The 20685-nt window shown below is 35.7% G+C and overlaps 3 protein-coding genes across 4 annotated transcripts; all 3 read left to right on the top strand.

The window, feature by feature from the left end:
• Positions 1 to 954: 954 nt before the first annotated feature.
• On the top strand, positions 955 to 4175 carry LOC108204358 (pentatricopeptide repeat-containing protein At2g34400). Its single transcript, XM_017373745.2, has 3 exons — positions 955 to 1983; positions 2414 to 3478; positions 3682 to 4175. Exons 1-2 carry the CDS (start codon positions 1022 to 1024, stop codon positions 3339 to 3341), a joined length of 1890 nt encoding a protein of 629 aa, XP_017229234.1. The 5' UTR covers positions 955 to 1021; the 3' UTR covers positions 3342 to 3478; positions 3682 to 4175.
• A 1676-nt stretch (positions 4176 to 5851) lies between these two features.
• Positions 5852 to 8194, top strand: LOC108222649 (uncharacterized). Its single transcript, XM_064086434.1, has 8 exons — positions 5852 to 5926; positions 6012 to 6371; positions 6449 to 6838; positions 6983 to 7186; positions 7293 to 7352; positions 7439 to 7525; positions 7609 to 7737; positions 7880 to 8194. Exons 1-8 carry the CDS (start codon positions 5852 to 5854, stop codon positions 8192 to 8194), a joined length of 1620 nt encoding a protein of 539 aa, XP_063942504.1.
• A 631-nt stretch (positions 8195 to 8825) lies between these two features.
• On the top strand, positions 8826 to 19899 carry LOC108204349 (U-box domain-containing protein 52-like). Of its 2 annotated transcripts, none has more exons than XM_017373737.2 (11): positions 8826 to 9219; positions 10134 to 10228; positions 10378 to 10499; positions 11519 to 11730; positions 11970 to 12030; positions 12347 to 12632; positions 14025 to 14126; positions 14304 to 14732; positions 15609 to 16364; positions 19028 to 19075; positions 19222 to 19899. In XM_017373737.2, the coding sequence occupies exons 1-10, from the start codon at positions 9045 to 9047 to the stop codon at positions 19028 to 19030; spliced, it is 2241 nt and encodes a 746-aa protein (XP_017229226.1). In that variant the 5' UTR covers positions 8826 to 9044; the 3' UTR covers positions 19031 to 19075; positions 19222 to 19899. The 2 variants fall into 2 exon arrangements, with proteins under 2 accessions (XP_017229226.1, XP_063940020.1); XM_064083950.1 differs by having other exon boundaries at positions 19031 to 19075.
• Positions 19900 to 20685: the final 786 nt, after the last annotated feature.

Genomic DNA, 20685 nt, shown 5'->3' on the forward strand with positions numbered 1-20685 from the left:
TCTATACTATACTATAATAAGCCAACATGGGTATAATTTGTAGTCCAAAGTTTTAGTTATATTTTTTGGTTTGGTACCCTCCTTTTGGTACTACAAGTCTACAAATATAGAGTCTATTAGTCTTATATTATTAAACAGTTTCAAATACTAAAAACACTCCTAACAATACATTATCATATAACATTTCATTAAAAAAAATTTATGATGTTATAAATATACAATTTTGAATATCTTTTTTTAACAAGAACCTTCATATAACTTTTTTAACTTTAACTTGTTCTATTTTAATATAAACACGAACCATTACATAACTCTTTTCAACTCTAATCTTAAAAGTTACGGTTGTCAAAAAAACGAAGATTACAAAATTACGTTGAAATTCGATTGATTAGATTACCGAATATTTCAAAGGTATTACACGATCGGCTATGTTTGGAAAAGATTTGAATTTTCTGTTTTTTTTTTATTTTTAAATCCACGTGTAATAAATTCAGATTAAATGTACTAAAATCATAATGTATATATATATTTATTCGGGTTTGTCCATTTTCAAGTAAACGGAAGAAAATATAATCAGTTGAATAATATAATTTAATTAAAATTCAATTCATTAATATTACAATACTAATAAAATGATGTTAAAATTTAAATTATAAATGATAAATTACGAATTATATACTCGCCCGTGCTTCGCACGGATTAAAGGCTAGTATTAGAAAATTGTTAACCCAAAGTGACCAGATTTGCGGAGGAGGTTACGTGTTTGGTAAGTCGGGTTTTTGACTTTAAACTGTTTCCGTTTTTCTTTGAAATCTTTTGTGTAAAAGTCAAAAACAAAAAATTGAGAATACTAATTTCTCTTTCGTAACTTCTATTTCTTTAATTCTCACCTCTTTTATTTAACATGCTTTTTTTAATAACAAATATGATTTATAATCTTAAAAATGAGAATCTGTCCTCGGGTGAGGCCGGGTCCGGGCTCACCCACGACCGAAGATAAGCTCGACCACTTAGAGCCTGTATGTTAGCGAGAGGACATTGCAATTTGCAAGCAAATCATATCTTTGTCCCCATGTTAATAGCCAAGAATATCACTTCACTTGTTCCCCGCCACCCCAGTTTAAAAACCAGAAAACCCCATTTCTCTTCCAACACAAAACAAATTTGGATTGATAAGCTTTTAACACTCATTACCCACTGTGTATCTGTAACAACATTACAGCAACTACATACACAATTACTTGTATCCTCCATTTATAAACCCAATCACTTACTCTCCAAGATTATTGATCTTAAAGATTTTAACTATTCTTCTAAGCTCTTCTCTCAAATCCCACATCCCAATGATTATTCTTTTAATGTTATTATCCGTGGTTTCACTACTACATGGAAAAAATATGATCTTTGTTTGTCATTTTATTACAAAATGAAGTCTTTGGGCTTGTTACCTAATAATTTTACTTACCCTTTTTTGTTTATTGCTTGTGGGAATCTTTTGGTTGTTGATCATGGTAGATTAGGACATTCTATGGTTTGGAAACTTGGGTTGGTTGTTGATGGTCATGTGAGGCATTCTTTGATTACTATGTATTCCAAATGTGGGCAAGTGGGTTGTGCTCGGGAGGTGTTTGAGGAGATTACTGACAGAGACTTGGTTTCGTGGAATTCGATGATTTCGGGGTATTCGAAGATGGGGTTTGCTCGGGATGCTGTGAGTTTGTTTGGGAGAATGAGGGATGAAGGGTTTCAACCTGATGAAATGAGTGTTGTTAGTGTTCTTGTAGCTTGCGGTGATCTGGGAGACTTGAGTTGCGGGAAGTTGATTGAGGGGTTTGTTACAGAAAGTGAGATTAATTTGAATTCATATGTTGGGTCTGCCTTGATTAACATGTATGGCAAGTGTGGGGATTTGGTTTCAGCCAGGAGTATCTTTGATAGGATGAAGCAGAAAGATGTGGTAATCTGGAATGCCATGATCACAGGGCAAGTTTCTTTCTCTAAAAATATCAGGTCTAACAATAGGAATTTTATGGCTGAATCTTGTCTTTGCAAAAAAAGATATACATTATGCAATAAGGTAACATATTTAACTTTAAAAATGTGATGATACTTGTAGTAAGCACGAGTATAATCTGCTGGTCACCATAATCTACTGTTCAGTTTTTAATATATTTACAAATGTTCTTCAGAATCTCCATAGTTCTTTCTTGGTCACACACTGGCTGTTTACTTTTCTTGCCAAATTGACCAATTTTTAGTTGGTAAATAATTATTAAATTTTGTCTTCAGCCACTGTATATATAACTTTTTGTAAATTATTTGTAGTTTTAGTAATATAGTTCTCACGTATATTGAGAAGAATTTAGCATAAATCTCGATTACAGTTATAAACAGTAAAAATTAATTTATGCAGATATGCTCAAAATGGAATGTCTAATGAAGTGATTTCATTATTCAAAAGCATGATAGAGGCTGGGGTTTCCACTGATAGAATCACACTGATTGGACTTTTGTCTGCTTGTGCTACAATAGGCTTACTTGATGTTGGGAACTGGGTTAAAGCATATGCATCAGAAATCGGCTTACTGTCTGATGTATATATTTCTACGGCTCTAATTGACATGTATGCGAAGTGTGGAAGTGTGGAGCAAGCATGCACAGTGTTTGAAAATATGCCCCAGAAAAATACGGCATCTTGGAATGCTATGATTTCTGCATTTGCATTTCATGGCAAGGCTCAAAAGGCATTAGCACTATTTGAGCGCATGTGTAAAGAGGATACAGCTGCATGCCCAGATGATATCACATTTGTTGGTGTACTTTCTGCATGTGTGCATGCTGGACTGGTTAATGAAGGGCGTCAATTTTTTGACTTAATGGGGTCGTCTTTTGGTTTGGTACCCAGAGTTGAGCACTACTCATGCATGGTTGATCTTTTGGCACGTGCAGGATTAGTGTATGAAGCATGGGACTTTATTGTTAAGATGCCTGAAAAACCAGATGAAATCACATTAGGTGCATTGCTTGGGGCTTGTCATAAAGTTGGTAATGCGGATGTTGGTGAGCGTGTTATTCAGATTCTATTGGAGACAGAGCCATCGAATTCGGGAAACTACGTGATTTCCTCAAAAATATATGCAAATTCTAAGAGATGGGATGATGCAGCTAAGATGAGGCTGTTGATGAGAGAAAGAGCTGTCACAAAAGTACCAGGGTATAGTTGCATTGAGATTTGCACTCGAATTCATGAGTTCTACTCTGGTGACTCATCACACGTTGATTCGGAATATATTTACCAAGTGCTTGGCATGCTATACGAGGAGATGAAGATGGAAAGTTGATTATATTTACGAAGTGCTTAGCATGCTATACGAGGATATGAAGATGGAAAGTTGCTGTCTGAAGGTTAACCTTGTACAGTGGCAAGGTGTGGAAACACATAATAACCATCTATTAACATGCTGGGAGTGCTATCCAGGTTTGTTATTCTATCTCATACATTTTTTTCAAAGAGGTTTGTGATTAGATAAGTTTCTCTCATGCAATGTGTGGTTAATGTCTGTTAATTAATTTCAAGCACTAGTCCTGTTTAGGTTATAGTTCAGACATAATGTTACAGGTCCCTACTTCAGTACTTCTGAGTAGCTCTCATGCTGTTTCTCTTTTCGAACCTCTTTGCAGATTTGCAGTTCCATCACATCACAACAGGCATCTCTCACTTTTGGGCATATGACAACCTGCTACTTCCCAATGGTTTTTGAAATGCCAATGTTTAAAAAAGTTTGCCTCAATTCCAACCCAGAACCTCTGCCACTCCTATATTAATTAGTCTTTGCCACATTTAACTAACCTTTTCTGCTGTAGATGAACCCTCCAAGAGGCGATGTCATACCTAAGAGGCTAAGACGTTAGTGGTTTTAAACTTTTCCAGGGATTCAGTAGTTATGATTAACATAGATCACGTAGGCCGTCACATAGCTGGTTGAAAATGAGTTCTTTGCAAAGCTTCTAAAGTTGTCATGACCGAACCATTTTCTATGTGATGGTCAAATTCAAGCGGCAAAGGAATGTCCAGCATTTGTGGAAACTGATTTGCTTAATGCTTACTCTAAAATCAATTGTAACATCCCAATTATTTAAGCATTGAGATAATATATATTCACTTCTCTCCTTTACCCTATCTTTCCCTCGTCTCTCTCTCCTACTTACAAGTTGAAATATAATATTATAATAATAATAGGGAATAGAAACAGGGAATGTTGTTGGAGTTCCCATTCAATAAAATGTAATAATCCCTTAAAAATTGAATATTTTATTATATATTTAGGAAACACATTAGGACTCTGCTGGAGATACTCTAAGTAATCCACGTCAATTTTATAATAATTCACTTCAAAATTTTGTGTTTGCATAAAATCAAAACAATTTATCTTTTTCTGAAACACGAATTACACAGGATTATTTTACACCAGCTGTCCAGCTCTGTACTTGTTTCGTTGTTACGTTCCATCGTATGCTTGCGTGGCGTCATTTAAGTGGAACTGAAACACGTCCCAGAAGAGTAAAGTTATGAATGCTCTCGAGCTCCCAACGTTTATATAATTGTATGTACGCAGGAGCTGCATTAATTTATGTAACCTTTATAAATATTTAATTAATCTATTTAATATAATCAGTACAAATCCCGCCCGAACAATTTGACAAAGCTAACAAACCTTTCCCTCTCCTTTCGATCTACGCAACACTTTTCGAAGCAGCAGAAAATAGATTCACGTACATGCATACACATCCTGCGATTTGATTTGATTTGATTCAATTGCGAAAATATCGCGTTTGATAGCTCTGGAATTGCGCAATGGCGAGAGTTTGCGCTGAACGAGAGAGCTGTAGGCTGTGGATTTGCTCTGTTATGATGATCGTTCTGTGTGCACAGACCTCGGTGTGTATTAGATCTGAAAAATTGATTCCCTTTGATGTTATCAGTGATGTGGACCTAATTGATCATGTAGAGGATTGCATTGCTGTTGACAACATGTTATTAAAATTTATCTATGAAGTTGTCGTTGATTATTCCCCACCTTGAGAGTTGATTCATAATTTTATGATGGCGAGCTTGAAGGTTTCATAGCTGAATGACTGGTGGAGAGGAATGCTGTTTCCTAAGGATGCCCTGATGGTTTTGCAAGGACAACAATTTTGAGATTGTATTGAAGAATATCAAAAAAATTACCAAACAGTTATCTGATTTCTACAACATCACTTTTTTTTACCAGCACTTTTTCTGACCGCACAACAATTTTTAGCAGCACTCCCAAACATAACCTACATCTTTACTAAAATATTAAAATATTACAATCAACTCTACGACATCTTTACCCAAACCCTTAACTACTAGGTTATAATATATTATTAATCAAAATATGAAAGTAAAATATTTTTCTAAACTGGAAATAGATATAATAATATATTGATCATACGGAGGTTGTATTGAAGATTTGGACAGTAAGATTGATAATATTTTTTGATAAAAAAAAAGATTGATAATATTTTTGAAAGGTAATCTGGTTTAGAATTTCCCCCATTAAAAGCTAGATGAGTGGTAATTACCATATTATATTCATTGTGTTGCTTATCAAGTATAGTAGTAGCCTAAATAAAATTCAATCACTTGATATGTAAGAGTGGGTGATTATGGAATCACGAAGAACCATAATGTGGAAAATACGGAAATACAGGAGCGATCAAATAACTGATTGATTTGTTTGTTAAATTAATTAATTATCAATGTTAATAACAGAGAAGTATGGTATTAGATGGATGGGTGGATGAAGAATGTGTTTGGTAAAAAGTGATGGAAGAAACAGAGAGATGTATGAATGACAAGAAGAAGCATCTACAGAGCTTTGATTCTCCTCACAATCCTAAGGTAAATTCATCTTCATCCTACAAATATTGCATTCAAAGCAATGGTGACTTAACTAGAACATGTTTTGTCTTGTGCTTTGAATCAGCATGCACAAGAACTGGTGAAGGAAATTGCTTTTCTGGACATGCAAGTTCTGAAAATAGAGAAAAATCTTCTTTCAATGTACCAGCAAACCTATGACAACAAGGCATTGTCCTTTGTTCCACTGGATGATGACTTGTCTGTTGCTTCACGACGTCGTCGAGTTGGAACAGATGAGGATGCTGCCAACAGAGGTAGTAGGAGTAGTAGTAGTGCCTGTGGATCACAGGCACAGTTGTGTTCGAGTATTCGGTATCGTAGCCACTTGTCATTGTCTCAGAATGCATCTTATACAACTTGTGATCATAGAGAAACTATTGAACCTATGCACTCTTTCCACTCCTTGCCTTTGTCAGCACAAGAGGTACTTTATATGCCCCAGCTACAAGAATTCTGTCTGATGGAAATACTTAATACTAACAAAAGTTTGTTTTTTGTCAGGTTGATGAGAAGGCGTCTGGTGTTGGCCTTGACCATGTTAGGCAAACACCCAACAGGCTTTCTGAGGAAATGGTCAAGTGCATTACAACTATATATTGCAGACTTGCTGAGCCCCCTTTGCTTTATTATGAATCACCCGCTTCTCCTGTTTCATTCTCCTCATCACTGAGTGAGTCTCCTCCACAAGACAGGAGAAACTCTTCGTACAACACATGGTATGGCAACTCCTCCCATCTTGAAGATTCAGAAGAATTAAGTGGTCCATACTCAGCAATGGTTGAAATTCAAGGGATTGATGCTTCAAGATTGACAGGTGTTGAACAAATGCTGAAAAGATTTAGGTTTGTGATTCAGTCCTTGTTCTTACGCAAAATACATATAAATCACATCATTCTTTACTAAAACCAACTCAAGTTTTTCTTAACCTTTGGCCTTGGCCTTGGTTATGTACAATGCTTATAATATTAGTTGATTTAGTACTTCTCCACACGAATTATGCACAAATGTGTTTTATATTTTATATATGAAGATTAGGGTTGCATGATATCAGGTCCTATCCTCTGCACACTATACGACAATGAGGCCATCCGTTGTTTACTTGAAAAGATCTGTATTTCTGTTAATTCGCTTGTCTACAGGTCCCTAGTCTCTAAGTTGGAGAACGTTGATCCAAGAAAGCTGAAACACGAGGAGAAGCTAGCTTTCTGGATTAATGTACACAATGTACTAGTAATGCATGTAATAATCTACTACCACCACTCCACATATCTCACTATATTTCTTAGCCTACTCTTGTTTCTTGTTGCCAACCGTATTAATCCAATGAATAATGGACTGTTTTCAGGTCTTTTTGGTGCACGGGATTCCACAAAATAATCTCAAGAGAAACTCCTTAGTTGTCGAGGTACATGACTAATTCAGTCAACTGATTCTGTGAACAGGGCAATGTTATATTAATTCCATAACCTCATAACTAGTGCTTTGTTCCAGGCTGCTTATAACGTTGGAGGCCACACTATAACGGTTGACATGATACAAAGTTCAATACTAGGATGCCAAATGCCCCGCCCTCGTCAAGTATATGCAGTCTTTTACAAGATATTGTATTATTCTATACTATGGTATGTCCAAAGATACTGAAATTTTGAGTTGTCTTGCAGTGGTTCCAGTCATTGTTGTTTCGCAAGTCAAAATTCAAGCACGGAGAACTTGGAAAACTGTATGCAGTAGGGTGCCCTCAACCTCTGGTAAAGTTTGCTTTAACTTCAGGAAGCTACTCTGATCCAGTGGTAAAGTCTCATCCCATAATTTTAATTGATCTCCTTAAAATTACGGTTTCTACATGACTAAATTTGAGAAAATCTAGGCCCTGGCATAACTGATCACTACCTGAAGAATCTGTTTCACCTAATCAGCTAAAATGTTCTGCAGGTTCGGGTATACACACCGAAGAGGCTGATGCAAGAACTTGAGATGGCGAAACAGGAGTATCTGCGGACTAGTTGCAAGATAGAAAATGGGAGAAAGATTTTTATACCAAAGATTGTGGAATCTTATGCAAAAGAGTTGGGATTAAGTTCAGCAGCCTTATTTCAGATGATTGAGCATTCAACATCCTACTGTGTTCTGCAGAATTGCATTCATCAGCCTCAACAAGAAAATAAGCTGTCCCAGAATATTGAATGGATCCCACATAACTTCAATTTCCGGTATTTATTTGCACCACAATTAGCCAAGATGATATAATAGACAGCTTGATGTTGCATGAGCTTATTTTGAGATTGCTTTCAAAGTATAACTACGTATTTAAATTTGCTCAAATATGATTTTTATAATTATAGTTATATAAAATGATATTTAAGGATAATCTTCGGTCAAACAAAAATAGTCAATTAAATATAATTATTTATATATTTTTTTAAAAAGGATATATGATTGATGAACTAATATGTTTAAATTATAATGAGTATCGTATTCAACACCCTTCTACTAATATTAAACATTGTGACATTATAATATAATCTAGAGATAAATTATACTTTTTTTTTCAAATTCAATTGAATTTGTTTATTGAGACGCGTGGCTGCGTAGCTCATATATTGGACACATATAATTTGAGTTAAAATATATCGATCTATCTTTTAAGTGTGCTGTAAAAATCGAAACTCGGATTTGATCGATGAAGTCACCGAACAAAGATTAATCGGAGATTAATTGGATTGATTGGATATTAATTGAATGATTAAGTGAATAATCGTATATTTAATCGGTCCAGTGAGTTGCGGAATAAGGATTAATCGGTCTCACAACATAGAATTTTGAACGAATTCAAATATAATTACATTTTAAACTTGATAAGAAGAAAGCAAATGTCAGAAAAATGCACAAGTCAGCATACAGGTGAAACAGCAAAGCCGTTAAAGATGGAGCTCCTCACACTCGTACAAACAAATCTTCTCTTTTTCCCAACACAAATCACATGGTTTATTTTATAATAAGAACTTGTGTGATCAACAAGTTCCAGAAGCCAAGAAAGAAAAGAATGTTTGCGAAATTGTGGATCTTGTTGAAATACAAGTAAATTGGCATTTGCGGAATGGCTGCTGCTACAAAAAATAAATTGGTGGCAGTGGCAATAGGCAAAGATAAAGGAAGCCAAGTAGCTATGAAATGGGCTGTTGATTCTGTTCTCAACAGGGGCCAAACTGTTTTTCTGTTGCATGTCAAGCTTAAAGTACAGGGACCCCCCTCTGTATCCCTTTTCCCTCCAAGTACCTCTCTCTCTCTCTCTCTCTCTCTCTCTCTCTCTCTCTCTCTCTCTCTATCTCTCTCTCCCCCTCTCCCTCTCTCCCTCTCTCCCTCCCTCCCTCTCTCTCTCTCTCTCTGTGTGTGTGTGTGTTTTATGTATACTGTCTAGAGCTAAGCCAGTGTGATCTTTGGCCGTATGAGAATTTTTTAACAATAGTATTTGGTGGAACAATAGATGTAATGGCAAAAGCATCCGATTCATTAAGGATCGGATATTAGAAACAAGTGGAAAATTAAGTTAAAATCACCCAAAAAGAAAGTACTTGAATATTCAACTGAGTATGTTTGCTGTATAAACCCATCTTGGGGGGAAGTTGAGATTTAGTACATTTTGTGGTATAGGATTTCAAGTATTTAATGAAATAATCAAAATAATCTACTCCATATATGTGAAGAAATGATTGTGAAGCAAATGCAACACACAAATCAGCTTTTTGTGGAGCCTCAGTTGTATAGTTGGCTTAATTTCTTTTTGTTTTGTAAGTCGGGTCATCATATGCCATAGGCCTCAGCACAGCCAATAAGGAACTGCAGATACGGGTAGCAATCAGCCAATCACCATGTGTTTGGACACACCGTCATAGAAACTTCATCAATTCTGTGCCCTTATTAGGTTCTCTATTCTCCTTTTTTTAAGCTGCGAGTTGGACAATTTCGTATGCTGAAGGAGTAAGAAAATGAAAAAAAGACAAGTCTAAACCGTCTACCGTCCAGCAATAGTTATAGATATTGCTTAATACGATTATTCTTTTATCAGTGTCATACTAAACTCGAAAGCAAGATTCTTCTTCATGTTTAATCACCTTCTGTGACAAGTATTAGATTGAGCGAAATTCGTTTACAACAAAATTAAGTCTGTTTAAAATATTGGATTCAGGATCAAATCGGATTTCTGAAGAAACTGGGGATGCGGATCCACAGTCCATCAAAGAATTGTTCCTTCCTTTCCGTTGTTTTTGTACCCGTAAAGATGTGAGAATTCTAGCTTTATTTTTTTTGCATTTCATTAACTATAAGTTGAGAATAAGCAGTTGAAGCATAACACATAACTAGCATACCAGTAATTACTGATAATTTTCATTTACATCTTAATCCATGTTACATATCATCAATATGATCAGATTCACTGTCAAGATATTGTGATAGAAGATACTGATATAGCCAAAGGATTAGTTAACTACGTTGCAGAATCAGCAATAGAAGTTTTAGTTCTGGGTGCCGGCTCAAAGGGGGGCCTTTTCAGGTACGCATAATATTTTGAGTTAATTATATCTTTTGCAGTTGCAGTTTTCAAATGAGATTCATTTGGGTGGCTCGAGATAAATATTAATTTATGAGGGCATCACAACATAGTAATGTACTTTTATGATATATCTATAAATTTAGGTTTTATATTACAAATACTTATGGTCTTACCTACAATTACATCGGCATTACTACATTTCCCATAGAAAGATCACAGGTGATATGTCCTACTGGAAGGGAGGGAGTAGTGGATAAGTATTATTAGTGATGCCTGAGGTATGTTGATATCTATGATGTTTGCTAGTTTCAAGTCATGCATTTTTGCAGAACCAGAAAGCAATAGTTGTTGAGTTCTTCAACATTTATCTTCTACTTCTCCTCCTATTATATTTCTTTGTGTGGCATTCCTCAATTGTAGCTCGTGTATACACGTTTAAGCTTGAATAGCTTGAATGAAATGTAACAGCTCAAGCCGGTATCTTGCTAAGGTGGAATAGCAGAAGTTACCATGGAAAGTTATTAAAAGTTATGTTACTACACAGATCTGACAAAAGAAAATCCCCCAGAATATACCCTTAATTATTTTCTTCACAAGTCCTTATTACAAAATTACTTGGACTTTCCTGATTATATATACTAAATGTCCAAATGCTTACTATTTTGCGGTATTTGGTTGGACAGAGCGAGTTGAGAACAGAATAAAGTTAAAATTATATGTAAACCATGTAGGCAGAATTTTCATTCATTCCTCCATTACATTCGTCAAATTTAAACGAGATTCTATGCCTCTAATTTGGAATAAATGCTCATTCTAATCTCCTATTCACATCTTTTTCAAGTCTCGTCATCATAAATTCACCCTCACTTAATTCATCAGGATACTCCACTTCTATTCTTCTTCACATTTTTTCATTCTATTCTTATCACATTTCACTCCATCCAATTGAATGCAACATAAAGGCGCAAGTTCATCATCATGTAATCTCAAGTACTGAATTCATTGTCGTTTTCTTACAGGAGATTCAAGTTAAAAGATATTCCAGGAAGTGTATTAAAAGGGCTACCAGATTTTTGTACAGTCTATGTTATATCTAAAGGAAAGATTTCTATTACGCGGTCTTCTTCTCGATCTGCTCCACCCTATTCACCACTCCGTAACCAACTACTGTATCAAGCCAGCTCAAAAACTGATGCAGAGATATCATCACCAAATGCATTTGCCTCAAAAGGTTTATGAATTGCTACAGCCTGCAATAGATACGACATTTATATTCTAGCTAATTTTTACTCCATAGGTTCCAACGTTTCTTACATAATTAAGTTTACCCATCTACTCTAATTTTATCACCACTTCACAAATAGACAAGTTGAAAGATGAAATTCTATCTCAAAACTGAAAAGGTAGAGGGTATGAATTATTTGCCTTCAGATACTTTGTTTCTGCTAACTTGTACGTATTTTCTTACAGGAGTTCAAAGACCACCGTTCGATCAATCCTCACAAATCAGTCAAACTGATTCAAGCTTCAAGTAAGACGAAACTTAACTTAATCAAAATGCTTCAAATAGATTTTATAAAAACTTATGCATCTGATTTCATACTACATTGTAGATATAGTAGGCTAGAGTTAGTCTGAGGACGAACCATGGTTTTAGGGTGTCGCCTAAATGTCCTGGCAGAAAAATAGGCTTGCTTCTTCAGATGTGCACACGGCACACTGTAAAGTCATTCTTGACTATATAGATATAATGCACAACAAATAGTTCTCGAAATTAAAAACTGTGGTTCAACTGATTATAAGGAATAAAGTCGATACTCATAATGTATATTTGTCACTGGAAACAGATCACCGCTCCCGCAGAGGAATGACCTAAATGGAATATCGTATGGAGATTTGTCACAATTTAATATAGACATATCGTTTGTTAGTTCTGGTAGACCTAGCGCAGAATACATGTTTCCGGCATTCAGTGACAGTTTTGACATGAGCTCGACCCCCACTAGGCTTTCTAACATATCAGACGCAGACAGCCAAGGGTATGACTTTGGGCGTACATCGGTGGACACCGTCACAGCTACTGACATTTCATATGCCTCATCTGACGGTAGTTCATCTGCTTCACAGCCAGTTGTAAGTATTTAGATCTTGATTCTACCTGCATCAAATAGTGATATATGGAAATTTATTTTCGTACTCTATCTTGAAACAAAAATAGGAAATCCACTTGACATTGGTTGATACCAATTACATGCATGACAAACAGAAAATATATATAGTAGAGAAACACAGGAATCAGTTCCCACTAGGGTCTTCTCTGCTGTCTCAAATAGTTCAGTCGCATCCAGAGCTATGATCTCATTTTTCTTTCATCCTGCAGCATCAGTGGAAAATTCATTAAATTGTTGCATTTGAAGTTTTGATTAAAATGGGTTTGTTTCACTGAACTCTGATCTATTTGTTTTTTCTTCGGGTAAGTGACTGAATCCTTATTTTTGAATATAATTACGTAGGGGACAGATGAGGCTAAAGAAAGTTGTTTAAATTACAATGTATATACAGTTTATTGAGTCCTTCGACTGTTGAATTTCAGCATGCTTCTATTATGATTTGTATTACACGCAATCAGAACAATGCATTGAAGCTATGTTCGCGAGTGTGCAGTGCAATATCTCTCATGCTTCCTCTTGTCTCTTCTATTAAGATCCACACAGTTTATATTACCTAATCAAACACCCCAATTTCTTTAACAAGTGATTTTATTTTAATGTTCACCACCATTGTTTTGATTGTATATTTAATCAGATCCTTACTTCTGGTGTAGAAAAAGGGATATGCCAAATGGATAGTACCCATCTACTCTGCCATCCTTTCCCACTAGTCATATAGTTTGTAAAGTTAGAGGTGGTGTGTATAAACCATTTGGTAACTCTACAAATGCCAAGTATAGAAGTGTGTTTCTAGTGATGTCGAAGTGCTTTTAGCGTTCCATACCAAAGAATATCAGATTTAGTTATACCTAGCCATAGTTAAATAGAGTAAAGTTCTGTGGAGACTGCTTTTCATCGGAGACCATGCATGTTCTGCAATTAAAACATAGCAAAACTTACAATTTTGCAAACATATTCAATGAAAACCTTATTTAATTAGAAATATTGAAGAATCATATATGTTTTATAAGCAGGAAATTGCGAAAAATAGGTTCTGCAAAACATACATTTTTTAGATTTTCAATGAAGTGGCACAATTCATACAACATGCTTTGTAAAATAATAAATTTTGTAATATTTTGGTTGCAGAACATGCATGGTCTCCGACAAAAAGTGGTCTCCATAGAACTTTAGTCTAGTTAAATAATTTTTTAGTGGAATGAAGGAGATTCTTCAAGTAACTAAGATTCCAAGTCCATTAGAAGCTCACTGACCAAGCATGCTTGATTTATGACTTGTGGTGTTTATATTGTCCTTTATTGTCTTGAACTAAATATGAGTATACGTATACTAATGCTTTATCCTTAACTTGCAGGAGGATGTTGAAGCTGAGATGAGAAGGCTTAAGATAGAGCTCAAGCAAACAATGGACATGTACAGTACAGCTTGCAAAGAAGCACTCTCGGCAAAACAAAAGGTGCAACATTTTTCCTTTACTTTTTTTGCCTCAATATGTGGTATTCCTGAAGAAACACGTGTAATTAATGGCAATTTACATCAGGCCACAAAATTGCTGATTCAGCCATTTATGAAGGAACACTGGCCTCTTACTAATGAATTTCTACACTGCTCATTTTATCTTTATTGAGTTCAGGCGATGGAGCTACAGCGCTGGAAACTGGAAGAAGAGCGGAAATTAGAAGAGGCACGAATAGCTGAAGAATCTGTTATGGCAGCTGTCGAAAAGGAAAAGGCCAAGTACAGAGCGGCTATAGAGCATGCTGAGGCTGCTCAGAGGCTTGCAGAAATAGAAGCACAGAAACGAAGAAGTGCTGAACTGAAAGCTCTCAAAGAGGCTGAAGAGAAAAATCAAGTACTAGATACCCTTGGTAAATCAGATGTCAGGTACAGGAAGTACTCAATCGAGGAAATTGAAGCTGCAACGGAGTTCTTTTCACAAAAACGTAAAGTTGGTGAAGGAGGTTATGGGCCAGTTTTTAAATGCTACCTGGACCATACGCCCGTTGCTGTCAAGGTTCTACGGCCAGATGCAGCTCAGGGGAAGTCACAGTTTCAACAAGAGGTACTATGTGGGTAATGAGCATCTCTAAATTAGTACGACATGTGCTTATTATGTTCCCTAATACATTTGTTTCTCTTAAAATTATGTTTTTATCAGTCACTGTCGATAATACCAAAATCTGTTGATAGCTACAACAACGAAGCAAAAGCAGTAATAAATGACCCTATAGTCAAATTTACCGAATAATATCTTTAATACAATGAGCTTAATATACATCACGTATTTCTATAACTGTGCGCATCGAAAGAACTAGTGTAAATGCCCGTGTCGCACGGGCCTTTAGTTTAAATCATATCTTTAATCAACATTTTTTTATATAAATTTCAATTTCATGTTATAGTTATTTTCCTTTCTAATTTTGAAATATACTTTATCCGTCCCTCCTTATGTTTTAGGTTCTTAATTGATTAAATATGGGAATTGTTGTTTACATAACACTTTATTATTTTTAAAACTATTTATAACATTTTGTATTAGAATACAAATCAAATTTTGAAATTGGACATATTTAACTTTTAAGTCATACCTAAAACAAAGGACAATTGACATTAGCCCTACTCATGTGTCAAACTCATGTTGTATATCTTATTGCATCTCCAATGATATTATGTAAACGGACTGACTAAAATATGATAAAATAAAAATTATGGAATTTTTTTTCAAAGGAAAGCTGTATACTCTAGTGGTATTATGTATAATTATGATTAGGTAAAATTATAGAATAAATTTGTGTGGTAATATAATTAATATACAAACAAGACAGTATAAGAACTCTATTCACTATATGGTGAAATTAAATTTTGTGTTGCAACTGCCCTGCATAATTAACATATGTGTATGTATTCTTAATATGCACATTGTGGAAAACATTCCCAGGTGGAAATACTGAGTTGCATACGCCATCCTAACATGGTTCTCCTCCTAGGGGCCTGTCCTGAGTATGGATGCCTAGTTTATGAGTATATGTCAAATGGAAGTTTAGAAGACCGTCTCTCGCTGAAAGGAAACTCAAAACCACTCTCGTGGCAGCATAGGTTTCGGATTGCAGCTGAAATTGGGGCGGCTCTTCTTTTTCTTCACCAGACGAAACCTGAACCACTGGTACATCGAGACCTAAAACCTGCAAATATCTTGCTTGACCGCAACTTTGTCAGCAAGATTAGTGACGTAGGATTGGCCAGGATTGTTCCTCCATCTGTTGCGGATGCTGTTACACAGTATCATATGACGTCCACAGCTGGAACTTTCTGTTATATAGATCCAGAGTATCAACAAACAGGCATGCTAGGTGTAAAGTCTGATGTATACTCTTTAGGAATCATGTTCTTACAGATAATAACTGCCAAGCCACCTATGGGTTTAACTCACCATGTTGAAAGGGCTATAGAAGAGGGGAAATTTCATGAAATTCTGGATCAAGCTGTTCCTGATTGGCCTGTCGAAGAAGCATTAGGCTTTGCCAAGATGTCCCTCAAGTGTGCTGAGCTAAGAAGAAAGGACAGGCCAGATCTTGGCAGTGTTGTCATGCCCGAACTCGAGAGATTGAGAGAACTTGCAGAAGACCAAATGCCGGAGTCAGTGTTCTACAGTGATGGTCCCTCGCCCAGCAACAGTCAAGATTCTGTGTCTCAGGTACATCTCGTGATTTTTACAATATACCATCTGGTTTGTTGAGGTTTAATAACTTAAAAGAGTAGAAGTTCCTTACTAGCGTGACTTGGCACTATAAAGATTATCTAGCAAGTTGCTTCTGCTGTACATAAAAGAAAATTATTTGACCGAATACATATTAGATGATTTTCTCTTCGTCACAGATCATAAGCCAATACATTATATGGTTATTATATATACTAATACATTGTTGCTGTTAAATATAGGACAAATTTGCTTAAACTCTAACTTGTTGCAAATTTTTATATGTAGCTTGAACTGAGTAAGTCCTGATATGCACATGCTCATAGGTTGACACAAAGATACTGTAAACACAAATCTATAGCAAAATAAATGTGGAAGTTATTGCCTGATTTATAGGATTTGTATTGTTAGTTACATGCTGCTCGACTTAATGATAACAAAATACCAGTCACCGTATACATGATTGTATATAATCTTATAGCTTGACGACGTTTTTCGCATTTTGTACGTGCCAACTTGTCAAACTTTGAGTACAACAGAAAGATTTAAGTTTGTTGAATTGGTTGCTGTAAAAGTTAGCAGATATAAATGTCACCTTATTTTGCTAAAATTTTATAACATCGTGACAATGATATGGTGACAATGGCTGATTATCATAAGGTGCAACCATTTCAACTGCTTCAAATGACCCTCACCCAGATCCGACCATTAGAGGTGCTACTTAGTTGTGCAAGAAAAAATTAAGGTGGAACTGTGGAAGCCGTGATCTTCTAAAGGCATCTCCAAAAAATACAATAACTACTTTCGTCCTACAAGTCGTTGATCACATGTTTTAAGCCTCCACATTTTCTGACATCGAGTGTAGAAGCGTTCCTCTCCAATCCTCAGCATTGCCCCTTATCTTGGTACATTTCCAATTCAAACCCTCTTCTTCAACTGAATCAGTTGGTCGAGAGTACGGAATTTCCTTGTTTTTCTTGTTATATCATGCTTCTTTTGGTCACAATTCTCACCAATATTAAACTTCCAATAATACATGTTAGGTCATGAGAAAAGGCCTTGAGTGTCACCTTTGTGACACATAATGACCCAACTGGCACAATATAAAAATATGGCCCCGCTCTGTCACTCGAAAACCAAACTTTAACCTGCGTTTCCTAACTCCCCTTAAAATGCCAGACGCATCCATGTTTTGTACTTTTTTATTTGTTATTCAGACAAAACGTCACCTACAGTCACGTTTATAATATATGTTTTTATATTTTACATATACTTTAGAATTAATAGTTTTAATAGTTTTAATAGTTTTTAAATATTTTAGGATTCACTTTTGGATTTTAGAATAATTTATTTATACTTGAAATTAAATTGTTGTTTATAATAAAAACTTCAAATTAATAGTTTTTAATATTTTAGGGTTCATTTTTGGGTTTTAAAATGATTAGTTTATACTTTAAATTAAATTGACTGACGGTTAGGGTTTAGAATTGAGGGTTTAGGGTCTTTAGGCCCTACTCCCTCGAGCTTAAACCCTAATTAATGCGAGGCTGCAGGGCCGAAGGCCCTAAAGCCGAGAAACTGACGGAATAAATTTATTTACAATCGTTAACATTTAGGGTTTAGCTTTGGGTTGTAGAATGATTAATTCGTACTGTATATTAAATTGGCCGACGGTTAGGGTTTAGGATTGTGGGTGCAGGGCCGTTAGGCCCTACTCCCTCGAGCCTAAACCCTAATTAATGCGAGGCTGCAGGGCCGAAGGTCCTAAAGTCGAGAAACCGGCGGAATAAATTTATTTACAATCGTTAACATTTAGGGTTTAGCTTTGGGTTGTGGAATGATTAATTCGTACTGTATATTATATTGGCGAAGTGACGTTTTACCCGAAACGCCTGTTGAAGACGCGTTTTGGGGTGACACCTAGGGCCATTTTAATATATCGTGCCAAACAGGGCCTTTCTGTCAGTAATTGTGCCCCAGAGGGCCAACACCCTTAGGTCATTCAGTGCACAATAAACAGGTGGTGTAGAAAGGTGATTATCCATTTCCACCAAGCTTAATAAGGGCAGAAACAGCCCGCAAGGGTTGGTTCAGCTGGTTAAAGAGGGGACTTGTATCCTCTTGGTCACAGGTTCGTGCGGGCTGGTTCGGCTGGTTAAAGAGGGGACTTGTACCCTCTTGGTCACAGGTTCGACTCCCGAAGGGAGCGATATTTGTGATTATGCCTCTTGGGCCAGAGCCTGTCGCTTAAGTGCGGTTTACCTTGGTTCACGTGGTTTGCAGGCTATTACGTGAGCTCGTGGGTTTACCCAGTGCGCACCCATAGGGTAGCGGCTGCGGGTTCCTACGTTAAAAAAAATAAAATAATAAATAAATAAATAAGGGCAGAAACAAAATGTAACTATCAGACAAGCAAGTATAATTTTCGAAAGTTGATAATTAGTGGATACAAAGACTGTAAAGACAAACTACATTAATAAGAAACTTGTTTTGTTAGTTGCAAGATCAGTTGTGGCTTGATGACATTGTTTGTTATTCATATTATTAATAAAAATATTATTTATATTATGTGTGACGTGGTTCTGATGACCAAATGTGTTGTAGATACATATGTTGCTGTTGTGAATACACACTCACTCCTTCATTTATCGTTTTTTTAGTAGGGGTAGAAGAAAGGTTCTCGGAGCAAGAGACTTCTGATAATTTCAGTAAGTTAATGAATCGGATATATATCTATTAACTGGCTGAGATTTTTTCCTAGATATTTGGATCTGTTCAGATCAGATAAAAATTAGTACCAGTTTGTAAGGTTTATATCCTGGCCTAAATTTTACAAGGCTCCTTGATATTTTAGGTTTGCCATGGATGTGATTGTTTCACCTGGTCAAAAGCATGCTGTCCAACTGCTGTAGTTTCATCAAAAAGTGAGTTATCCATCTGTTTTGATTCCAAGTTGGAGTAAATTACAGGGGTGTGACTACAGTTTACACTGATTTGCAAAAATGTGGCTGAATTTTAAAATTAGCAGAAAGGTGGCTGACATGCGACTCCATCTTTTAAAAAGTTGGCTGCCGTTAAGGGCGTTAGTTTTCAACCATTAACTTAATTAAAAAACATAAAGTGAAGGGGTATTTACGTCTCTTCCTCTACACAACCCTCATTCACCCTGCAAACAAGAAAAATAATCTACTGTTTAGAGATTGTATTAAGTCATTAAGGATCATCATCAGCATCGATTTTCTTGGACGTTATATTCTTTTTCCGCTGATTCTATTGTCTCCATTTTAGAGTGAGGTTTCGAGGCCATTGAGGGGGCAACTGTGGTATCCCAAACCATCTCTTACCTTTTTGTGCTTTTGTGTGTGTGATCGTGGAGGGACTGAGAGGGAGAGTGAAAGTTTGAGTTTTTTCACAGAGGGAGAACTTTTAAAAATATATATAATTATACCCTCTCAACCTCTCAACCTCTCTTCTATTACTCGGTTAAGATCTATTTAATGGTAGCCAATTTCTTGAAAAGCGGAGAAAAGTGCATTTTGTCTGTGTATATTTTTACATGTTGTTTACCTATATTTTGGGCTTTACGACTCTTAGAAAACTGTACTACAAAAATTTACACTTGCAATACAACATTTCAAGATTTTACGGTTTACGGTGTTCAAAATATTGTACTTCAAAAATCTGAACTTGCAGTACAACATTTCAAGATTTTTCTTAATTGGTGTAGTTAAGTTTAAAGTGCACTTTGAATTTTGCAACACTTGCAATATTATACTTACTTTTAATGCTACCATCTATCAGCATTTTAACTCAATGCTGTTGACAAGACATGATTGAAATATATTAATTGATGGAATTCAAAAGTATACATATTTTCTCTTTATATTATAAAAGCCGGGCATGCTAACAAATCCAAAAATATACATAGACAAAATGCACTTTTCTCTTTATATTATAAAAGCCGGGCATGCTATTTATATTATAAAAGCCGGGCATGCTAATAAGCTCTAAACATTTATGCTAACGTCCAAACTTTTTAAATCGAATATCCGCCATTTTTTTGTTAATCTTACTTACGTTTCTTTATTATAAAAGCGATGCATAAGCTGATATGCTAACATCCAAATTTTTTTAATCGAGTATGCGCTTCTTTGGCAGCATCGCTTTCACAAAAATGTAGATGACAAAAATTTTAATCATATTAAAAGCTTCTTGAAAACTCTGGACATCATGCTGAAATCTACTCTATAAAAATAGTAAGAAATTTTAGAAGCGCAAAAAAGTTGTATAGAAGCACAACAAAGATCGATCCCTATAA

The sequence above is a fragment of the Daucus carota genome, chromosome 1, assembly GCF_001625215.2.
Source record: "Daucus carota subsp. sativus chromosome 1, DH1 v3.0, whole genome shotgun sequence".
Lineage (NCBI taxonomy): Eukaryota > Viridiplantae > Streptophyta > Magnoliopsida > Apiales > Apiaceae > Daucus > Daucus carota.

Excerpts from the sequence above, each read along its gene's own strand:
- LOC108204349 (XM_064083950.1), top strand. The coding sequence starts at position 9,045 with ATGGCTGCTGCTACAAAAAATAAATTGGTGGCAGTGGCAATAGGCAAA. Across the intron at positions 10,229-10,377 it reads GTTTTTGTACCCGTAAAGAT|ATTCACTGTCAAGATATTGT; the intron begins GTGAGAATTCTA and ends CAATATGATCAG. Across the intron at positions 14,733-15,608 it reads AGTCACAGTTTCAACAAGAG|GTGGAAATACTGAGTTGCAT; the intron begins GTACTATGTGGG and ends AAACATTCCCAG.
- LOC108204358 (XM_017373745.2), top strand. The coding sequence starts at position 1,022 with ATGTTAGCGAGAGGACATTGCAATTTGCAAGCAAATCATATCTTTGTC. Across the intron at positions 1,984-2,413 it reads TGGAATGCCATGATCACAGG|ATATGCTCAAAATGGAATGT; the intron begins GCAAGTTTCTTT and ends TAATTTATGCAG.
- LOC108222649 (XM_064086434.1), top strand. The coding sequence starts at position 5,852 with ATGGAAGAAACAGAGAGATGTATGAATGACAAGAAGAAGCATCTACAG. Across the intron at positions 5,927-6,011 it reads ATTCTCCTCACAATCCTAAG|CATGCACAAGAACTGGTGAA; the intron begins GTAAATTCATCT and ends GCTTTGAATCAG. Across the intron at positions 6,372-6,448 it reads TGCCTTTGTCAGCACAAGAG|GTTGATGAGAAGGCGTCTGG; the intron begins GTACTTTATATG and ends GTTTTTTGTCAG.